Source organism: Phocoena sinus, chromosome 12 (genome assembly GCF_008692025.1).
Source record: "Phocoena sinus isolate mPhoSin1 chromosome 12, mPhoSin1.pri, whole genome shotgun sequence".
Taxonomy (NCBI): Eukaryota; Metazoa; Chordata; class Mammalia; order Artiodactyla; family Phocoenidae; genus Phocoena; species Phocoena sinus.
In genome coordinates, this window is record NC_045774.1 from 56,596,026 (window position 1) to 56,617,383 (window position 21,358).

Sequence of the window (21,358 nt, forward strand, 5' to 3'; positions counted from 1 at the left end):
AAAGATATTTAAACAGGATCCCTCCCAGAGCTTATATAAGATTCCTTGAAGCAAGAAATATCCAGAGGAATGGTAAAAACCTAATGAATTGTATGTGGAAAAGATCAATGGAGTAGTTAGGAGAAAATTCATGGAATGCTTTGAGACTTAAACTATGAGCGAGAAAGACCAATATCGCAGTTAATAAGCATAGATTCTAAAGTCATTAGTGACTGAAACTTTCCAATAAGCAGCCGGAATTTGTTTCCATTGTTGGAAGCCACAAACAGGGGTATATCTAATCTACCAGAATCTAGCTTTCCAAAGAGCAGACTAAAACCTTGGGCATTGGCAATAGCTGGAGTCACGAATTAGAAGAATAGCCTTGACTTCTGCCCACTAATAAGAAAATCAAGTCCAGTTTGGGTTCTGTATGGCTAACACTGATACTGGATAGCCACAGGACCCCAGAGGAAAACACTATGTTTCAACTTCTCAGTGAACCAAGTCTAGGCATTTAGAAGAACCTAGGGCCCTGGTTAGTCAGCAGCTATTTTAAGCTGTGAAGTAGAGGATAAAATTTCTCCCAAAAGTTACCTTGTTTCATGTAAAGCCAAGATGTCACTGCTGCCTAGCTGGCTGAGTTCTTGAATATATACTATTTCTACTTGATAAGTGAAACTTTTATGGTCTTCCCATACATTAGTTATTAAAGTCTAAGTTGGCCTACCTCAAAATAGGACTATCAGTCATGCAGTTACAAGATTTCTGTGGATCAGGCATTCAGTTTCAACAATGGTCTAACTGCAAACTAATAGCAGCTTTTTAAAATGGTGTAGATGGTGGCCATGTCTAGAAGGTGGTGAGTCCAGAACTCTGAGGGAAAACTTCAGGTACAGGACATTAACAGGCAAAAGCATCAGCCACAGAGACTTATACTTCAAAAGGGTCACTAGGATCATGGGATTGAAAGGTACTAGGACTTTTCTATACATAAATTTTTATGGTTGGGAAGATTCCCTCTGGGCCTTAAGATATATTACAGATGAGTTCCTTTTATTACATACAGAGGTAGAAGCAACAAATACAGTATGTTGAATTAGCCCAGAGGACCCTTAACACAATGTTGTGTTGGATTCCTTTCTCCATTGTGGATCCTGACTGAAACTGATCAGCAGAATGTGGATGACCCATGACACCAATGAGACTGGGTAGGATGGTGCCTTGGTCACCTGTATCCAACAAAGCTATACAAGTTTTCTTACCTCACCAAAGTTCTCCAATATACATGGACAGGTATTTTTGGTCTTTAGTCCCTCTTGAAAACAGGAAGACTTTGACCCAATCTCTAATAATTCTTGTCCTTGAATCAGCTGGGATTGGAATAGAGATGGTGAGAAGGATCTGGGAGAGTGGAGGCAGAGAGCACCTCCACACCAGTAAGCAAGACTCACTGACTTTGAGTTTTGAGCAGTGTGGTGGTTGTTTGCTAGTCACTTAAAGTTTCCATGTCTAGTGCTGTATATTAGATGGCAAGATCCTCAGTCTGAAATTATCTATTTCACCAATGGAGACCCCTTAATTAAGCAGCCACAGCCATACTGCCTTTCTGCTGGAACTATCAGGATTTTGGCATTCGTTTCAGGATAATATACCTTCTTTTACCTGATCAATTCACCATTTGGACAGTATACTTCAACATTACCTCCTGCTGCTTAGGCTCTAAACATTCATTAACAGCAAGATAGAGCTCCTTACTCTTTCCTCTTGCCCACCATTTGGATAAGAGCATTAGCTCCTACATCCCAAGAATTGTTCCCATATCATCAAACCCAGCTCATGGAGCCCTTGGCCTTGATCTTCTAGAAACCCATGTCTCTGTCCATATCCCATTCTCATTGCCTACTTGCAGAAGTTCTTAAGAGTCTGAATACTTAAATTCCTTTGTCAGTTACAAGCATTGGAAATCAGTCTGTGGCTTGTCTTTTTATGTTTTTTTCTCTCTGTATTGTTCACAGTGGGGTAAATTTATTTTTTAAACCTATCCTATCTCTTACTCAGAGTACATTTTTGATTTAGTGGCAAATATTTTACCAAAATTCCAGCAAACCCTCAGCTATTATCTTTTCAAATACTGCTTCCTTGCAATTCTTTCCATTGTCTTCCTCTGGAACACCTACTAGATATATGATGGAGCTTCTCACCTTATCCTCCATGTCTCTTATCTCTTCTTTCACAAATTATATTTTCTCATTTTTCTGTGCTATGTGCTGATTAAATTAATCATTATTTTTAACTCACTCTCTTTGTGTTCAGCGTACCTTGCCTACCGAGTTTTTTAAATGATACTTTTTAATACTAGATAAACTTTCATTATTTTTCATATATAATTTTTACTATACAATTTATTTTTTGTATTGTATGGAATTTTAAAAGATATTTTACCTTTAGTTTTTTTTTTTTTCAGTGTACGCGGGCCTCTCACTGTTGTGGTCTCTCCCGTTGCAGAGCACAGGCTCCGGACGCACAGGCTCAGCGGCCATGGATCACGGGCCTAGCCACTCCGCGGCATGTGGGATCTTCCCGGGCCCGGGGCACGAACCCGTGTCCCCTGCATCGGCAGGCGGACTCTCAACCACTGCGCCACCAGGGAAGCCCCTTACCTTTAGTTTTTATTTTAAAAAATTTGACAGATAGTTCTACAAAATGTATTTCAGAAGGATAAAATTCATGTTCAATTGTGTTTTTTCAATATGAACTTTCATTTTTTGTTATTTTTATCTATTTCATTCCCTCTCTCACTCTCTCATATATCCTTACAGATTCCTTTCTAGTGGTTCTATTATTTCTTTCACTCTGTGACCCCTCTCTCATCTTCCAATCTATAGCAATGTTTCATAAGGGTGATTTGAGGTTCACATCCCCTGGTGATATTGGTGGTATTTTGTATCTAGTTCCAAAATAATTAGGTAACTTGACAGAGTTCTTAGTTATCTGACTGAATCTGTGCCTTTCTGTTTACCTAGGACCACAACTTTCAAATAAGCCAAAGCCTCAGGGCACCAGAATTTTCATGGTGCTTTCACAAGTAAGGAAGCCACACCCAAAGCTCTGGTTTCAAGTAGTAAGCCTGCCTTCAGACTTAAGATTTCACATAGAGCACTTTTAATCCACGGATAATTCTGACCAATAAGCCCTACTTATGGATCAGGGGCCCTGAGGCTGATAGCTTTAGTCGGGCTTACTCGGCTTATTTTGCATGGATTTTGGTTATGGGAATTAATGAAACAGGACTCTGTCAAAGTTTGATGTTTTTACATCAACGTGACAAGAAATAAAGCAACAGGATTTTTTTCCCCTAAGTCTATTATAATATGCACTCTTTCCAGCAGCGGTTCAAAGATGGTTCAAAGAGGTAAAGACAGCAAAGAGTAACCTAAGAGAGGCAACAGGAAAATGAGGGAAATTTTATGGAAACCAGTGGAAAAGAATGCTTCCGAGTAGTAAGTTGAGCAAATAGCTTCTTACAGATCAAATAAGATAAAGCCTGACAAATATCTACTGGATTTAGCAACTTGGAGACATTAATAAGAGTAATTTTTGATGACATGTTAGTTCAAAAACAATTATGGGTGAGATGTGAGATAGCTAGTGCAACCGATTAAAGAAGGAAATTTAAAGACGACAGGAAGTTCACCTCAGAGGGGAAACTGAAACATTGGGTGACAGCTGAAAGGGATTTTTTTAAAATGAGAAATGATGGTCTTTTAAAAATACAAATATAAATACATCAGAAGAGAAAGGCCTAGATGTCTAAAGCAGAGAAAGAAAGAAACATGGTGGGTCGAAAAATTTCTGGAGAGACAAGTTAGAATGGAAAAGATGAAAAGCACACCCTTAAGTAGGACCAATTATTCCATCAAACTTGAAGAGAAGAGGAGAGAACAGGTGCTAATGAAGCCATGATCGTAAATTTGATGCTGAGGGTTGAGGTAGGACATTCTTATCTCATGGTATCTATTTCTCTTAGAAGCAGGACACTAGGTTTTCTGCTGTAAGTTGGACAGGGACTGGTAGACTTGAGAAGTAGGAAGAAACTTTAAAAGCAGTGTTGCAGAATGTAAGAGAGTGTAGTGACTAGAAAGAGTTTGTAGCAGTTGTGACAGTGTTGACAGCTCATTTGAGATTACTATCAGTTTTATATGGTTGCATTTTTCACAATGGGTTGATTTTCTCCAGCTACGTTTATAGTTCTAAGTCAGTCACAGTGAAGAAGATAATGACATAAATACAGGGTCAAGTTTTGTTATGAAACGACGGAGGAAAAATAAATTTGGTACTAGAAGAGAACGTCTCTAACAATAAGCCACAGAAACTAAGCTGGATATGGAGAAATGTGAGGAGAGGACAGAATTAATATATGGAAAACAAACAGATGATTAATTAACTCATAGGTTTGAGAGGGTCAAAACCAAGCGTAGTGTGGTCAAATACATTTGTAAGTAAGAAGGAAAGGAGTTGAATTGCTGAGTTATTGATCTAAGAGTTAGTGTACTTTGTGTCACAATAATGATTATGATGCAATTATAGACATATGTAAGACTTATGTGGCTAAAAGCCTCCTAGGAATGAACAACTCAAGAAGCTTAGGGTCCATGGTGATGGATGCATCTTTTGTAAGGACACTGAATTTATCTAGAATCATAAAATCAACCATCTTAAAGTGAAAGGCTATGATCCAGTTGTTGAAGTCAACAGTGGATGAGTAATTGTGATTAAGAAGTGAGTGAGCAAAAAAAAAAAAAAAAGTGAGTGGAAGGTAACTTAAAAAAGAGAAGGAATGGTATATCCAGATGAGTAACTGTGATTAAGAAGTGAGTGGAAGATAACTTAAAAAAGAGAAGGAATGGTATATCCAGAGACAGGTGCCTCAAAGAAGCATGGCTTTTCTGGAGCTTAGAGAATTCATGAACTGGGAACAGCAATGGGGAGCACAGTATTGGGGCTATTCAATTATATTTCAATTTGTCTTTTTCTGAGCATATAGTAGACTATACTCCTTTCCTCCCATGGAGCTGAACACAGCCATATGATTTACTTTGGTCAATGGAATATAAGCAGAAGCAGTGTGCTTTCATTTCTAAGAAGCTTTTAAGAGACAGTGTCCAATTCACCACATTCCCACTCTTTCCCTGATGTGAAGATCAGCTACACAGCAGTGGCTCCATCAGTTTGGGTTCTAGTGAGAAAACATGGAGCAGAGCCCTCAGCCAGCTTTTAATGTATATTCAGAGGGAGTGAGAAACGATTTCTGTAGGTATAAACTACAACCACATTCGAGTTTAGCTTGTGCTGCTTAATCCAGTCAGTCTCTTGGATCTGACCCAGCCTCTCAAGATAAGTGGGGGAGACAGAGTAGCCGTCATTGACATGGCTACAGAGAGAGCAATTTCAGCAGCAGAGAGGCCAAACACGTTAGGAAATAATCAAGGAAGAGAATGGAAATGAGGGAAGATTATTAATGATGGAGGGATAGCGATCCCTTATGGCTTGTAAGAAAGGGAAAAAGTGGTAACGTAGGTCAGAACGAAGTCAACATAGCCCAGCACGCTCTAGAAATAAAAATGCAGAAATAATCATAGACCAGATAGTCTTAGAATTTTTACAATGTCTGATAATAAACTTGTGAGGTACATTTTGTTTAAAGAATCTTTTCACGTTTAAAAAATACATTACTGGGCTTCCCTGGTGGCGCAGTGGTTGGGAGTCCGCCTGCCAGTGCAGGAGACGCGGGTTCATGCCCCGGTCCGGGAGGATCCCGCGTGCCGCGGAGCGGCTGGGCCCGTGAGCCATGGCCGCTGAGCCTGCGCGTCCAGAGCCTGTGCTCCGCAACGGGAGAGGCCACGGCAGTGAGAGGCCCACGTACCACAAAAAAAAAAAAAAAATTACTGAGGATACAAATTGCAGTTTTTCATGGCTTTCCACTAACTTCTGACACACACTGATTATTTTAGGATAGTGGGACCAGGTGTCAACCCTCTCTTCTTCCTTCTCTCTAGTCACATGTGTATTAGGCTAAGTAGGAAGAAACTTGACATTTGGATGGTCCTGTCCCCAGATTCTGGAAGGGATGCAGACTTTTCCTTATTTGTTTACTCTATTGATAATTTCAATGGGAAATAGGGTGAATGGAAGAGGCAGAGAGATGCCTGAGTTTATGTTTTCATTCATTTCAGATAATTGCTATTATTTCTTCCAAAAAAAAAAAAAAAAAAAAAAAAAAAACTACAAATGACAGCTAACACTTATTGAAAGCTTATAATACACCTGGCATTATTCTAAGCACTTCATATGTTTCATGTCATTTAATCTTTAGCATAAAGTATATGCATTTGTCAGTACTCTTTTTTAGGTTAAAAAACAAAAAGTGAGGCTCAGGGACTTAGGCAAGTTGCCCCAAATCACCCTTCTGATAATGAATGGAGGGGGATTTGGAAATCTGGCTGACTGCAAAGTTATTCTACTGGTTATAATTTTAAAGTTTTTTTTAATACCAAAAATATATTTGATGGACTGATTATCTTTCAACATAGAATGAAAATGTACTAAGGAATAATGAATTGAAGAAGAGATTTCACTGAGGATAGCAAATGAAGCCATGATCAAATCTCCACTAAATTATCCAAGTTCATATTGATATTTAAACATGAGGAATTGTCCTTGACAACTCACTGAATCTAATTCATTCACACAATACCTATTTTTTACTCAGATATTTTTATTCCATTAAAACTGTTCTTAATATACACATACATACATGTATACTGCTTGTATACATTAATAGACATATATACCGTGTGCATATAAAAATATATATAAACATGCATGTGTATGTGGGTGTGTACTTGTAATATTACACCAATTACTTTAAAAAAATTGTGAAGCTCAAGTTTACTTGTCTTAAAAAACACTTAACAATACATCATGATTTATGTAGAGAAAATATGAGAACATATCAGAACACTAGTATTATTTGTATGCATATTACATATTGTTTTAATTAGAAAATTCAACCTTGCCTATTATGACAAACTATAACATAAATAATTTATGTAAAGAGATGCATGGGAATGAATCTATCTATATTAGTACATACACAAAAACAACATCATTTACTTCAGGTCTTAGAATGACCTAAAAATACTGGCTGGCAACAAGATTCATCATAATTCAAAAAATTCTTTACACCATGAAAGATTGATCTGAAAACAGAAGGACATTGGTTGTTTTGTTACTATGGCTATTCCTGGCAGTTGTCCAGGGATTACAACTGCACAACCTTACAAACAGCATAGAAATTGACTGTTTTAACAAAGGGTCTCAGCAGGATCATGAGTGGTGCACATTAATTCTCACTGTGCATTGATGAGCTCTCTTTGAACTTTGCCAAGGTTTAACCAATGGCAACAGACCTCTGGCACTGTCAGAAGATGTGGGCCTTGAACAGCACTTCAGGAATGAAGTTTTTTTGTTTGTTTGTATTTGTTTTTGTAGGAAACCACATTTTAATCATTTTAGAACAGTTATCAGTTCTCATTAGATCCGGAGTATTCAGGAAGCTTGTGAAATATCAGAAAGGAATTTTTGCCACAAACATCTTCTAAAGAAAAGGATCTAGTGTTGCTCTTAGATTAATCTTTAAGGTTATATATTTAAATCTGAAGGTAAGAAAAGACTCTGCAAACCTTTTAATGGTATGATGAGTAGAGAAAATGTATGGGTTGGATCATATGAAACTTGTGGTATTTCATTTTAAGCTATAAAAAAGACAATTTTAGGGCTTCCCTGGTGGTGCAGTGGTTGAGAGTCCGCCTGCCGATGCAGGGGACATGGGTTCGTGCCCCAGTCCGGGAAGATCCCACATGCCGCAGAGCGGCTAGGCCCGTGAACCATGGCCGCTGAGCCTGCGCGTCCGGAGCCTGTGCTCCACAATGGGAGAGACCACAGCAGTGAGAGGCCCGCGTACAGCAAAAAAAAAAAAAAAAAAAAAAAAAGACAATTTTAAGTTTCAACCTAATATTACTATTTACATAATTAACTGATTTGTCTAAACATTTTTTTTTAAATTTTGACTTCTAAATACTGACTTCTGACTACAGTTTTATCTGTAATGTTGATCCCGAGGTGAGAGATCATTATACTCTATTTTAAAGCATTAATTCGCTTTTTTAAGCAAGGAAAATCAAACAAAATATTTATGTGTGTGTGTGCATACATGCATGTGCATATCCCTGCAATTGATTCATCATAATTGTTGACTGATGGATTTTGTTGACCAGTGTATAATATTTTAAGAGAAAGTGATTAGAAATCGTTTATACAGATTTGTATACATTGCCTTCTTTTACAATCTTGACTGGTGTTTATACAAAAACAGATTGCCTGAACACATTTTTCTGATTCACAACCCTGATCACATTAGATCCTACAAGGCCCATTCACAATGCCACCTCCCCACAACACGATTCACATGCTTCCAATCTTATATATTCTCTCCTTGCTCTGGATTTACTCTCCATCCCTCATGTATATATTATGATACTTGATTCTTTAATCAATCTCTTATGATAATTACATATTCATATCTAGTTTCTGTACTGCATTACATATTCTAGAGGGAGGAGTCCAAGTCTAAGTCATCTCTGTGTCACTGACAGTGACTAGCACAGAGCAGTGAACAAAGCAGTCCTTCAATGAATAAATGAAATAAATGTACTGGCTTCTTGTTTAATATATTTATTCTCAGTGATATTAATCACATTGCTGTCTGTTTTATAATTCCCATGTTTTTGTTTAATAAATTAAATATTAAATTTTTAATTTTGATGTTCTCCCATTTGGGAATTGGGGTCAGGAAAATGCCATTTCCCAAGAACATGAAATCGACAATACCAAAATCCAATATACAATGGAAGGGACTAGGTATCTGTAGGAATGTCCCACCAGACATATTTCCAGAGGATTAAATGACTGGAAGAATACTTTTAATTCAGAACAACTAAAATGAAGAAAATATGAAGCCAAAGATTTTGAGCTGACATTTGCCCGGAGGACGTTAGGCAAATCCTCATAGGCTAGCGCTTAAGGTTTGATCAGTAAGAACTCAAAATCAGAGATAAGGCCTGAATCTCACGCAAAACGCAAAATGAAAGATCAGACTGGAGACTTTTGTATAAAACCAACATACTCTAGCACACTCATATTCGGTGGGTCAACTAGAATAAAGCTCATCCCACAGTTTAAGTTTTCTAAGGCCCTTGCGTTGTTTTGATATTGATAACTTGTTAAGTATGTTTGCTAAAATAGCCACTAAAATAGTAAATAAAAATAAAGCTTCTAAGTTTAAACTAATAGAGAAAAAAAGGAATGAGACCAAAGAAAATACATTCAATCCAAAAGAAGTCAAGAAATAAGAAAAAGGGAACAAATTTAGATGATAAAAATGAAACTGTCTTAGAGATTATCACCATCACTAATCTCTTAGCAACCTAATCAAGAAAAACAGTTGTTTCTTTAAGAAACAATAGCTCACTTAACTGTACTGTAACATCCTTGAGATAAAATGTTTGTGATAGTCCTCTTAGCAAAATGAGAGAAAAAATAGTAGATGTGGGTTTTTATCCCCAAGAATGCATGCTCTGGTTCTTAATGCCCTGTATGGGTACTTAGGAAGAAATATCGTCATAGTACAGGACAAGAGCTCTGATTACCTAGGCTTTGTCCTTTGATTTCTAGGTTGGCTGGTTTCTAAACTGGTTTTTATTTGCACCTATGGAATAGGAATAAGAATACTAAAAAGCACTGATCCCTTTTACACTCCCATAAAAATGAATATTCTGGTTTCAAGATCAATTCTGTGTGTTTAGTTAGCTCAATAACTCCTGAATAACTGTGTAATAAGCATTAGGGACTTGCATAACTAAGGACCAGACCCAGAATGAAGAGATCTCCACTATGGAATCACTGGTTTATATGGGTAGCTCTGCTGAGCAGTCTTGCCAGTTTTAAACATGTTTAACTTAATCTTATCCTCAGTTCATGATGTACAGCTCAGAATTCAGCTTGAGATAAAATGTTTGTGATAGTCTTCTTAGCAAAATGAGAGAAAAAATAGTAGATGTGGGTTTTTATCCCCAAGAATGCATGCTCTGGTTCTTAATGCCCTGTATGGGTACTTAGGAAGAAATATCGTCGTAGTACAGGACAAGAGATCTGATTATCTTTAAAAATACTGCTTTTCAAATTATTTAAATGCTGGTTGAAAATCGACATAAAATTTACCTAGTCTGTGTAATGGTTTATGTAGGAAAGCAGGTAAAATGTATGTCAGGAAGTTTGGAATAAATAAAAGATAACAGGAAATAAGCTGAAGAAGATAAGTTGAGATAGAATGTGAGGTAAGTACGTTTGGAGTGGATGGGAAACGGGGACTGGGTTAATCAATCAGTACCCATTTGAACCTATGAAAAAGATAAGAGTCAAAATGTATGGTTACTGAGCAAATGTTTGCAGCATTTCAAGCACAAACCATAGAGAAAAAATTGGTAGCCATGAATTTCATATTCCTGGGTGATTGCAATGTAAAGTATAATATTATCATGAAAGCATTGACAGATATAAAGTTTTCAACTGGAGTTTGTATTATGTTCACTGAACTACAGTTTCAAAGAGTGAAATATATGTAATGCATTCTAGAAATGTTTCCATCCATAAAGATGATACTATATTATTTAAAAGATAAACTCTCAGATGACCAGTATGGCTTGTTTTCCTAACAAGCTGATGCTAAAATCGTTATTTTTATATTGATGTCCCTTTGTTTACAATGCACACAATATTTCTATTCTGCTCCTTCCCTGAGGACAAGCTATCTTTTGATAGTGTCTTAGCTAATCAGGTTTCATTTAATTTATACAAATACAACTGTGACAATTTTCACCTTTTGTGTACCTATTATTTTTTGGGGGGGTGTAAGTACAGCTACCTACTCTAAGTGTCTTATCCTAAGTGTTTTCCCTAACTCATGCCCCCCTATTATTACATCATGTATTATCTGATATATCTGCCAATATTTGTTTGAGAAGCATTTGAAGATGACTTTCCTATGTGCCTACATTTGGGATATTATTTCAGAATGCCTTTACCTATTCTTCTGTAGCTATGACTAATTTCTCCATTTTAAAATTCTAACTTCTCTTAAGTTCAACAATCTTACCCAAATTTATTTTTTTCAGAAGGAATATGTGATGATAGCACAGCTATGGCTTGGAGTAGAGTCACAGGTGTAGGTGAAGTTTACTGTACTCCCGTAGTGTGTAGAGGGGTAGAGGTGAGGTGGACAACTATTACCCATTCATTTATTCTACAGATATTTATTAACCATCTCCACCCTGTGTGAGGTCCTGCGGTGGCTGTTATGGAAGGTACCAAGATGAACGTGAAATGATTCCTGCTTCAGTGAAGGCACTGACACCTACAGGGAGGAGAAAAAGCATGGAAGTCGACTGCCAGAGCGTGACGGTTGGTGAAATTCATTTGAGACGTACTCCTATTTGTAAGTAGCTTTGTAAACGGCATTGGCCAAACTGACAGCGATGGAAAATAGGGTGGATTTATTTAACAAACACTCATTAAGAATCTATTGTGTATTAGGCACTGTGCTAAGTCCTAGAGATATAGTTTCTCCCAGAGCTTATATTGTAAACTGAGAGAGAAGCCTGAAGATGTATCTATTGAAAAACAAAGTGACATCAGAGAGAATATTTGGAATCTAAATGTTGCTAAAACATTAATCTAAGGTGAAAGAGCATCATAAGGTATCAAAGTTAATTATTTCCAAAGAGAAGAAAATACAAAGACATAAAATATAGTTTTATATTGTCGAATACTAAACTATATATTGTCACATAAACAAGTAAATATATTTGTACTTGAATATATCCCATAGACAGTATCTCTGATCTTCCAATAATCCAAGTTGGATAATGTTTTAAAAAATTTGATCAGAAATATCATCATAATTAAATCTGTGAGAAATAAATTTTTCCCTTCAGGGGCTTTATCTTTAGCAAACTTAATGTCCTCGAGGAACCAGAAAACCTTAAATGTAATTAGAAGTGACTAGGAAATTCTATGGGTGCAGACACATGATTTTAGCATAAAACAACATTGGTTACGGTTAATGTAATTACATGCTAACAAATAAATTCATTCTCAATAGATTGGTCTTAATTAATAAAAATAAACCTATCAGACAAAGAGATACAGAAATCTTCTTTCCTTTTGTTAATCCTGTCTTCAAAAATTTTCTGAATCAGATCAGAGTTTATCTTAAATTCAATTGTTTTTCGATACATTTAAATGAACCTGACCAAGTTGTAGTTCACTATTTTAGTCATGTGTGATGTTATATAAAATAATATCCTTCAGGTAGAACTACCCGCTAAAATTAATTTAACTGCAGCATTAAATATAGTGTATTGGAAAAAGCATCTGTCATTTTCTTACAATTTAAGCTTAAAGACTTCCTTGATCCTTTTCCTCCCAGACAGGATTAGATATATATCCCTCAGTTTTCCCAAAATATCTTGGGAATATCTCTATTATTGCATTACCTGAAGTATATAAAAATTATTTATGTGCCTATCTCACCTAGGATTCATATTTATCTATATATCTTTAGTGGTTAAAATTATGACAGACAGAAAGATGCTGAGTTACTAGTATTGACTTATACATGCATTTAGGGATAGCATGAAGAATATCATTTTTTGGCAATTATATTATTTCCATTATTCAAATTTACTTTGAAAAGCAATTCCACATAACTCATGAGAAAGGAAAATCCAGGCACAGTTAACAAAGAAATGATATTTATTCTATTAAGAAAATTCATGCTATGATTGTACTTTTGAATTTTTTTAGCTTTTGTTTAGGACTTTGTTTTGTTACTGTTTAGATTTGTTTTATGTTCTAAAGAAAATGTCACCTTAAAAAAAGCCACATTTATTTAAAATAGAGAACCAACAAGGACCTACTATATAGCACAGGGAACTCTGCTCAATACTCTATAATAACCTAAATGGGAAAAGAATTTGAAAAAGAATAGATACATGTATACTTATAACTGAATCACTTTGCTGTACACCTGAAACTAACAAAACATTGTTAATCAACTATACTCCAATATAAAATAAATTTTTTTTAAAAGCCACATTTGTTTATATCTGATTTCAGTTACATTTATTCTGCTTTTCTGATAACGGTAGATGCGAATCAGTGTTTATTATTAAGTAATGCCATATACCACAGATAAACAGATTTTCCAGCCCCCTGCTTTAACAGTGTCACTGTAAATTCACTCTCTGACTCAAATACAAACTTCTTATTATTGAACTCAAATAAATCTAGATTTTTGATCTGCTCCTGTGGGCAATTTTCTCCCAGAATACCCTTGCCCTTAATTTATTTTTCTACTTTCATCTTTATATAGTACTTTATTTGCTTGAGTCATCATCAAATTCTCAACTTCAAGCCTTCTCCATTCTAATCTGTTTCCCTCTGTTCATTTAAGAAGCTTTTTAAAAGCTTTCTTTTTTTACGAAGCCTTTCCTGACTATGTCAAAGAAAAGTTTCAGTGTCCTGCAGTGTGAGACTGATTAGTTGTATATTGTTTTGTCAGAGGCAAAATTATGTATAGGATGTATAGGAGTGTTAGGAGTTTCTATACATCTATAGGAGTCTCTATAATCCCAATTTAGCATTTTACTTCCTCTTAAGCTTCAAATTATGTCTTGTGCTATTTTTTCTGACAGTATTTATGTCCAAAGCATTTACTTTACCAATATTTTAAGTATTTTAAGTTCAAGAATCATGTTTGAAGAACTCAGTAGTATCCATGGAGGATATTTATTCAATAATTTATTATATAATTACAAAATAAAATAATCCTTAATGACGGTTTTTGCTATAATATTACAACTAAATAGCATACCAAGAGATCATTATTAGGGAAATAATTTATTTTAAAAATCTTGATAATACATCAAAATTTCAAAATTTTTTAAAAAAATTATGTTTAAAAAACACTTAAATATTTCTAAATATGACGTCAATGTTACTGTGAAAGTACATAGAAAAAATCAAATAAAACCATTATATTTAAAAGGTATTGTTAATGCTGTAGTTAACAGTGAGTGTCTCTCCCAGAAGAGACATTCAACAAGCAGTTGCTAAGTACCAACTATAGGATAATTTCTAGTGAATCATAATCTATTACACAGTATAAATCAGAATTATACTGGTCTTTGGTCTCCTGCTTCTGGAGTAACTTTCTCAATAGTTTTATCTCTGAACTATTTGACAGTACATTTCCACTTTCAACAACTTGCTGTTTAAATCATTGAGAAAAAAATTTCAATTATAGAGAACTACATTAGCCCTTTTTAACGCGTCATGTGCTCTTCCTAATTAATACATAGCTCTAAGGTCTAAGTTAACAGTCACAAGATTTCTCACTGAAAGTAAAAATCAGTTGCTTTCTAAGTTGCTTTTTTGTCAGAGGAAAGAAAATTATTAACAAATATGTCTGGCCTGGACTATTTGGTTGTCTATCTTCATGCTGAGAGTGGAAGGAATTCGGACTTTTACTTAAGTTGAAGTCCAACCTGTGTGGACTTAATGAACAAACTGCATGTGGTGAAAGAATTAAATTTGAAAAACAAAAACGTTAAGACTCTTAAATAATAGAATATCTTAACGAGTTCCAGTTAAGGAAGAATTTCCCCAACAAAGAAGTGAAAACATCACAACTATGAAGAAAAAAATAAGTAAATTAACAAACTCAAATTTTAAAACTTCATACCAAAACTCACACAAACACAGACATGTGCATATACACATGCTTTAAACAAATTAAATGACACGATCCTAACCAGGAAAAATATTTGCATTATTAGTATTCAGAAAATATAACAAATTACTATGTATCAATAAGGAAAGGCAAAGGAAGTAAACGGGATTTTCAGGAAAGAGAAACTAAAAAGTTAATAAATATGGAGAGAGTGGGAAGAGGCTAGTAATCAGGGAATATAAATTAAAGCAATGGGATTCCATGTGTCTTTAAACTGACCAAATTCAAATAGTGAGAATCTCATGTTAGCGATTTTGCAGAGAAGCAGAACTCTTACAAACTACTGGCAAAAATGTAAATTGGTAAAGCAATTTGTAGAACAATATTTTCAATATCTAATGAAACTGAAAATATCTGTAAACTCTGACTAGCAATTCCTTTCCCAGTACATCTCTTAGAGAACCTCTTGACACAGGTGCTCCAGGAGACAAGACAACAAGACAAGACGTGGCTCTTTCTGACAGCATTTGTTTTCATAGCATAACACTGGAAATAATTTGAATCTCAGTAGAGACTGGTCAAATAAAAATACTACCAAATACTTTAAGAAATTTATACAAAATGGACCAGGAGAACATCAAACTTAAGAATGGTTACATGTGGGGAGGGATGAGGTAAATGTAATTTTACCTTTTACAATTGATTTGGAAATTACTAAATTGAGAAATTTTACGGTGAGTAAGGGACTTCAACATTATCTGTAATGTTTTATAACTTTCGTATTAAAAGAGAGAAACTTGAAGCAAAGTTAACAAACATGTTTACAGTTGCCACTTCTCGGTCATAGGAAATTATAAATAAATTTGTACTTCTATGTTTTAGTGATTTTTCCCAAAATTAAAAAAAATAATAGTGATAATAATATTAACCCTATTCAATTTTTTTAACTGAAATACTAGAATGCTTCCACTAGAATGCAGAGTTGAGACAACATGATATCAAAATTCAGAGCTACAGCACAAGTCAATTCCTATTTAGTTAGAAACTGTTTTTTGATTTAGCCTTTTCATTTTTGTGATAATACCTGGAGACTGTTTCTTGAAAAACAAATGTTTGATTTCCTCCCTAGTATGTAATAAAAGACCAATTAGAAGGCAAGGCAAAGTAAGTGAGGTCCTCCAAGGCTTATTCATGAATCACAAAAGGCTTGATAATGTTAAACACTGATTGCATTGCTGAGGCAGCCTGCTGGGAAGCATTCAGGCAGCTGGAAAACCATAGCATCACTGGTCTTCTTAAAAATTATGTAAAATAAGGGGGAATTAGGTCCTAACAGACTTCCCACTTTGCCATAGTTGTTTTATAAACTAAAACAGAAATTTTCTCATTCTTTTTTTAATCTGTCAAATGATCAAGTTTTTGTTTGTTTGCTTTTAAAATTTCAACAGCACTTGAAGTTATAAAAAAGAGCTTCATTAAAAAGAAAAAAAAAAGCTTTTATTGACCAATCTACTCTCTTACCAACCACAAACGGTTAATGATATTAAAAGAGAAGTCTTTCTAAGCCCAAAGAAGTTGTAAAGTTCTTTGGCATCTCTTAAAGAGCTAAGTAACAACAAACAAACACTTCTCATAGTCTGATCTAAACAATTCTAATGATGTAAAAAGACTGAGAATATGGCTTTAAAAATCTCTTGTTTTTTAGTGGTAATGATAAAAAAAATGCCCTCTGATAATACCATAGCATACATATTGTCAATTACCTGTTTTAAATACAATCATGGTTTAACCATAATCAAATTAACTCCTGGTGTTTAATAGCCAAGATAAAGCAACATGAAAGAAAACATTTGGTATCCCTTTGGATATAATAACAGTAATAATAATATTTCCTATTTGACAGGTAACACACCTGTATAATACATTCATGTCCTCAGAGTCAGCTTCTCAAATATGATTCGAAGACTCATTAAACATTCCAGTCGTAGAACTGAACTCAATTCCTATAGTTGCATACCAGATTAATTAGCAGTTTTTGACTAGAAGTTAGGTTACTTCTTTGTTTTAAAGTCTGTAACTGTGTACATGAAGAGTATACATCTGTGCCAGGAGCTTTCACACAGCAAGGCATGAGACCTACAGTGGGTTCAGCACCACTGTCCGACGACATTTAATTTGTTCTTTCTCTCTGTTGTCATCCTTCTCCCCTTCCCTGTGTTGCCCCCATCCATCCCCCATCTCTGCTGTGCCACTGATGTATCTGAATAAGTTAAAAATGGCTATGCTGCTCCACTCTCAGATATTAACATTCAATCCACACCATCATTCTATGAGTGAGTATCATTATTACCCCGGTACATGTGATAAAACTGACCTTAAAACAGAGTAAGTAGCTTTCCCAAGGCTACACAGCATAGGTAGATAGGTAGAAAGCACCCAAATTCCCAAATTTGCAGTTAAGAAGTAACTGTAGATCTGAGGAGTATGAGTACACAGTATTCCCTCACAGATTTTATCAGCATTAGGACACTAGATCAGAGAAGCCCCCTGCAGATCACCGGCTTAAAGGCGTTGGGAAATTTGCCTCCAGCTGGGGCTCATTCTGTGCGAAAGATGAAAGGACAAAGGATTTCAAGTAGCAAGGAGTGTCTGTGATCAATCACCAGAAGTAGGAGTTCTACAGGTGTTTATATAAGTGGGCTCTTTAGAAGTGTGAAATGATCAGGAAAAGCCTAGGTAAGCAGAATCCCAACATGGAATCCTTGAGGTGTTCTTAAAAACAGGTGACAAGGTGAAAGAGCTTAAGGACTGCATGAGCCACTAGGTGTCAGGGGACAGTGAGAAATAAATGAAAGGTCAACGTGCATACTTGAAAGTTTATAGTACAATCTATTGGTATCTCTGCAATACTTTGAGTGGGACAGCTTTGAGAAGTCACTAGTTATCAAAGAACATGACTATAATGTGTAGGTGGATTCCTAAAGAAGAGGCAGGAGGTACATAATAAATACATAATGATGTGGCAAGTGTCTGAACTAGGTTGGTGGGTGTAAAACTGGAAGGTAGGGACAGATCTGAGGTCTATTTTTAGCCTGCACAAAAAGAGACTTGACATCCTGCTTTATTAATTTATGTATGGATGTTTACAAGCATAAATCTTCCTGGTTTTCCACTGCCAAGGCAAACATCACCAAAGGCTGGAAAGTAATGCAACAGCCCTTGTCTCCTTCAAGGAGTCCCATAATAATATGTGCTGCTAGCTTATTGCAGCTTAGGTGTTTCCCCTCATGCTTATGAATGACTCTAGTTGGATTTATGAACAACAAAAAACAGTTGTCTCATGAGCCCACAAATGAGTTATTAGCCATAAGGAATACATAGCCCAAAGCTACAAGTAAATGTATGTCCAACTTAATACAATGGTTGCATTAGCAAGTTTCTGTGTACTCATCACTTCTATGTCAGGTTTAATAGCTAAGCTTGCTTTTAAGAGTGAAAGACTCGATCAAATATTTCATAAAATATTATACAAAAAGTTACGATGCTTTTAATTTTCTGAGGAAAATATGTCACTCCTTATTGCTTTCCTTGGAGCATGAATAGACACTTTCATTGAGGCCCCTGGAAGACAACATAAGAAAATCATTTGGAAAATATGTCACATATTCTCTAAGGAGCAAGATGCTTGAGTTTCACATTTGTTGTGGCACACTGTGGACCATTTGTGTCATTCTTTCAATAAATATTCTTGAATGCTGAACACTTTCTGCAATCCTGTTATTTGTGTCTCCTAGTTATTTTCAGTATATTTGAAGCAAATGAACGCTCCCATGTATATACCTTAATACAGAAGATTGTGGATGCAGTGAACTGATACAGTAAAATAGTGTCCTGATAAAGATTTTAATCAGTTTGATGGCTCACAAAAATTTTTTGTTACAGGGCGAGAGAGAGGCATGGACATATACACTAACAAACATAAGGTAGATAGCTAGTGGGAAGCAGCCGCATGGCACAGGGATATCGGCTCGGGTGCTATGTCACCGCCTGGAGGGGTGGGATAGGGAGGGTGGAAGGGAGGGAGACGCAAGAGGGAAGAGATATGGGAACATATGTATATGTATAACTGATTCACTTTGTTATAAAGCAGAAACTAACACACCATTGTAAAGCAATTATACTCCAATAAAGATGTAAAAAAAAACACAAAAAACTTAACACTGATTTTACTATAATTCAATATAAAATTAATATCAATAGCAACTATAATCCCTACACCTTTATCATTGTAATACTGTCTAAATATACTTTTTAGTCTTCAACAAGAATACTCATAAACACTATAGTAGAAATATAGGATAAGTAAGAAGACAAAAACTTTGAACTTATTAGTTCAAACTTATTATGTCTCCATTTGTTGATTATCTATTATTTGTCAGACACCGCATTAGGAAACATATGTGTGTATATATATATATAATTCCTAATTATTAATATGACATTATTTTATTTTTGAGAAAACTAAGGCTTAAAGAGTTTAAAGCAATGTGCCCAAGGCATAAAGCTACATAGTAAAAGAATTAAGACTTGAACCCACAACTGTCTCACCAAGTACTTACTAGTACACGTTATGCAGCCCTGTTGTGGAAATGATGGGGGAGGAAGGTGTTTTTAGGGGAAAGGCTTGTCATTTTCCAAGAACTAACAATGCCTCAGGGAGCCACTTTCTCCTAATAACTTTCTGAGGTGCTATCTTCATATCGTACCACCAGTAACTGTCCCTGGTTAGATTAAAATGAATTTGAGAGATCTTGAGGGTCCTCTCAAGAAGGAAGGAGAGAGAAGAAGGTGGTAAAAACAGTTATTACTAAAATAATTAGACTTGCAACTGTAAGGACAAATACATATTAAACAAGAGACTCAATTCCCTCTATTGAAAATAATCAGAGACCCCTCCCCTTTTCTTAGAACATTTACTTAAGAAAACTTATAATTTTAAGTCCTTTCTCTCTCTCTCTCTTTTTGAAATGTATATAAATCTTTAAAAGTTAGTTAAGCCTCTTGCCAGGTTTCCCACCAGAGGATGCCTTTCTCAAGGACCTGGGAAGTATGTCTTTGAAAAGGAATCACCAAGGAAGAGTGCACCCTAACTCCAAATTTCTGTGGGAGGGTAGGAGCTAGCTCTGGTGGGCAAGCGCCTAAAATCTACCTGCTGTCATAAAGATATGAGAAGCTTATTTTTCTACTGTATAAAGCCAATTATCTAACACAGATGGTCACCTCAATTACCAAATAATTTTTTTTTTTTAATTATTTATTTATTTATTTTGGGCTGCGTTGGTCTTCGTTGCTGCGCACGGGCTTTCTCTAGTTGCGGCGAGCCAGGGCTACTCTTCCTTGCGGTGCGCACAGGCTTCTCATTGTGGTGACTTCTCTTGTTGCAGAGCACGGGCTCAAGAGCACAGGCTCAATAGCTGTGGCTCGTGGGCTCTAGAGCGGGGGCTCGGTAGTTGTGGCGCGCGGTTTTAGTTGCTCCGCGGCATGTGGGATCCTCCCGGACCAGGGCTCGAACCCATGTCCCCTGCATTGGCAGGCGGACTCTTAACCACTGTGCCACCAGGGAAGTCCCCCAAATAAATTTAATATGAACTACGTGTGATAAATTGTACTTTCAAGATTTCTTGACGACTAATTATTGCTTATCTTGAGAACACGTAGGTAATGTGTTGTGTCTGCTTGGCTACATAAAAGGGTGATACTTCTGTCTTTGCAATCTCTTAGCAAATTGCCTATAGTGTACATCACATTCTAGTGTAACGCTGATTCAACAATAAAATTTTCTTTTTCTTCTAGCTCTGTGGAGAAGTTTTCTGGATTGGACGAAGATCTTATTTTTAATTATATTTCCCCATCACAACACCGGAATAAATTCAGCCTCTTGATGGTTATTCCCCTTCTACTTAACCAAGTAAAACCTAGAACATCTAGAAAATGGATTGGCATATAGCTGGTTTCAAATAAATATTGCTTGCCTCTGCCCCCAAGTTCACATAAAATTATAAGTACCATAATTCAGATGTGGCCGATTCTGTCCCACAGTTCCAGATGTCGACATATGATCCAAGTATGGCCATTCCAATAACCACCTCCTCTACCCCAGCCTTATGGATTAGTTCCCAGATTGGCACATGGTCCAAAGCTGGCCCAGCGAACACTCCTCCCACCTCCCCCCAACACCCTGCAATAGATTTTGCTGACACTTTGGCAAAAGGAGACCACTATCTCTTTCAGAAGGAGGACTCTAAGAAACAGATAAACCTAGATTAGAGTTTCTCAACTTCAACACTATTGATATTTGAGGCAAGTAATTTTTTGTTGTGAGGGGCTATCTTGTGCATTATTTAGAGACTAGCATCTCTAGCCTCTACCCCTTGATGGCAGTAGCAACGTCTCTCCCACCTCCTTAAG

General features: G+C 36.0%; 1 protein-coding gene across 3 annotated transcripts in view; it reads right to left on the minus strand.

The window, feature by feature from the left end:
- GRIK2 (glutamate ionotropic receptor kainate type subunit 2) overlaps positions 1 to 21,358 on the minus strand; it is a 631,568-nt gene that overhangs the window by 156,362 nt on the left and 453,848 nt on the right. The window contains exon 11 of one of the 3 annotated variants that reach the window (XM_032651173.1): positions 19,629 to 19,631. The exons of the other annotated variants lie outside the window; for them this stretch is intronic. Within the exon in view, the coding sequence (XP_032507064.1) occupies positions 19,629 to 19,631 (3 nt within the window). The remainder of the gene's footprint in view (positions 1 to 19,628; positions 19,632 to 21,358) is intronic. 3 annotated transcript variants of the gene reach the window in all.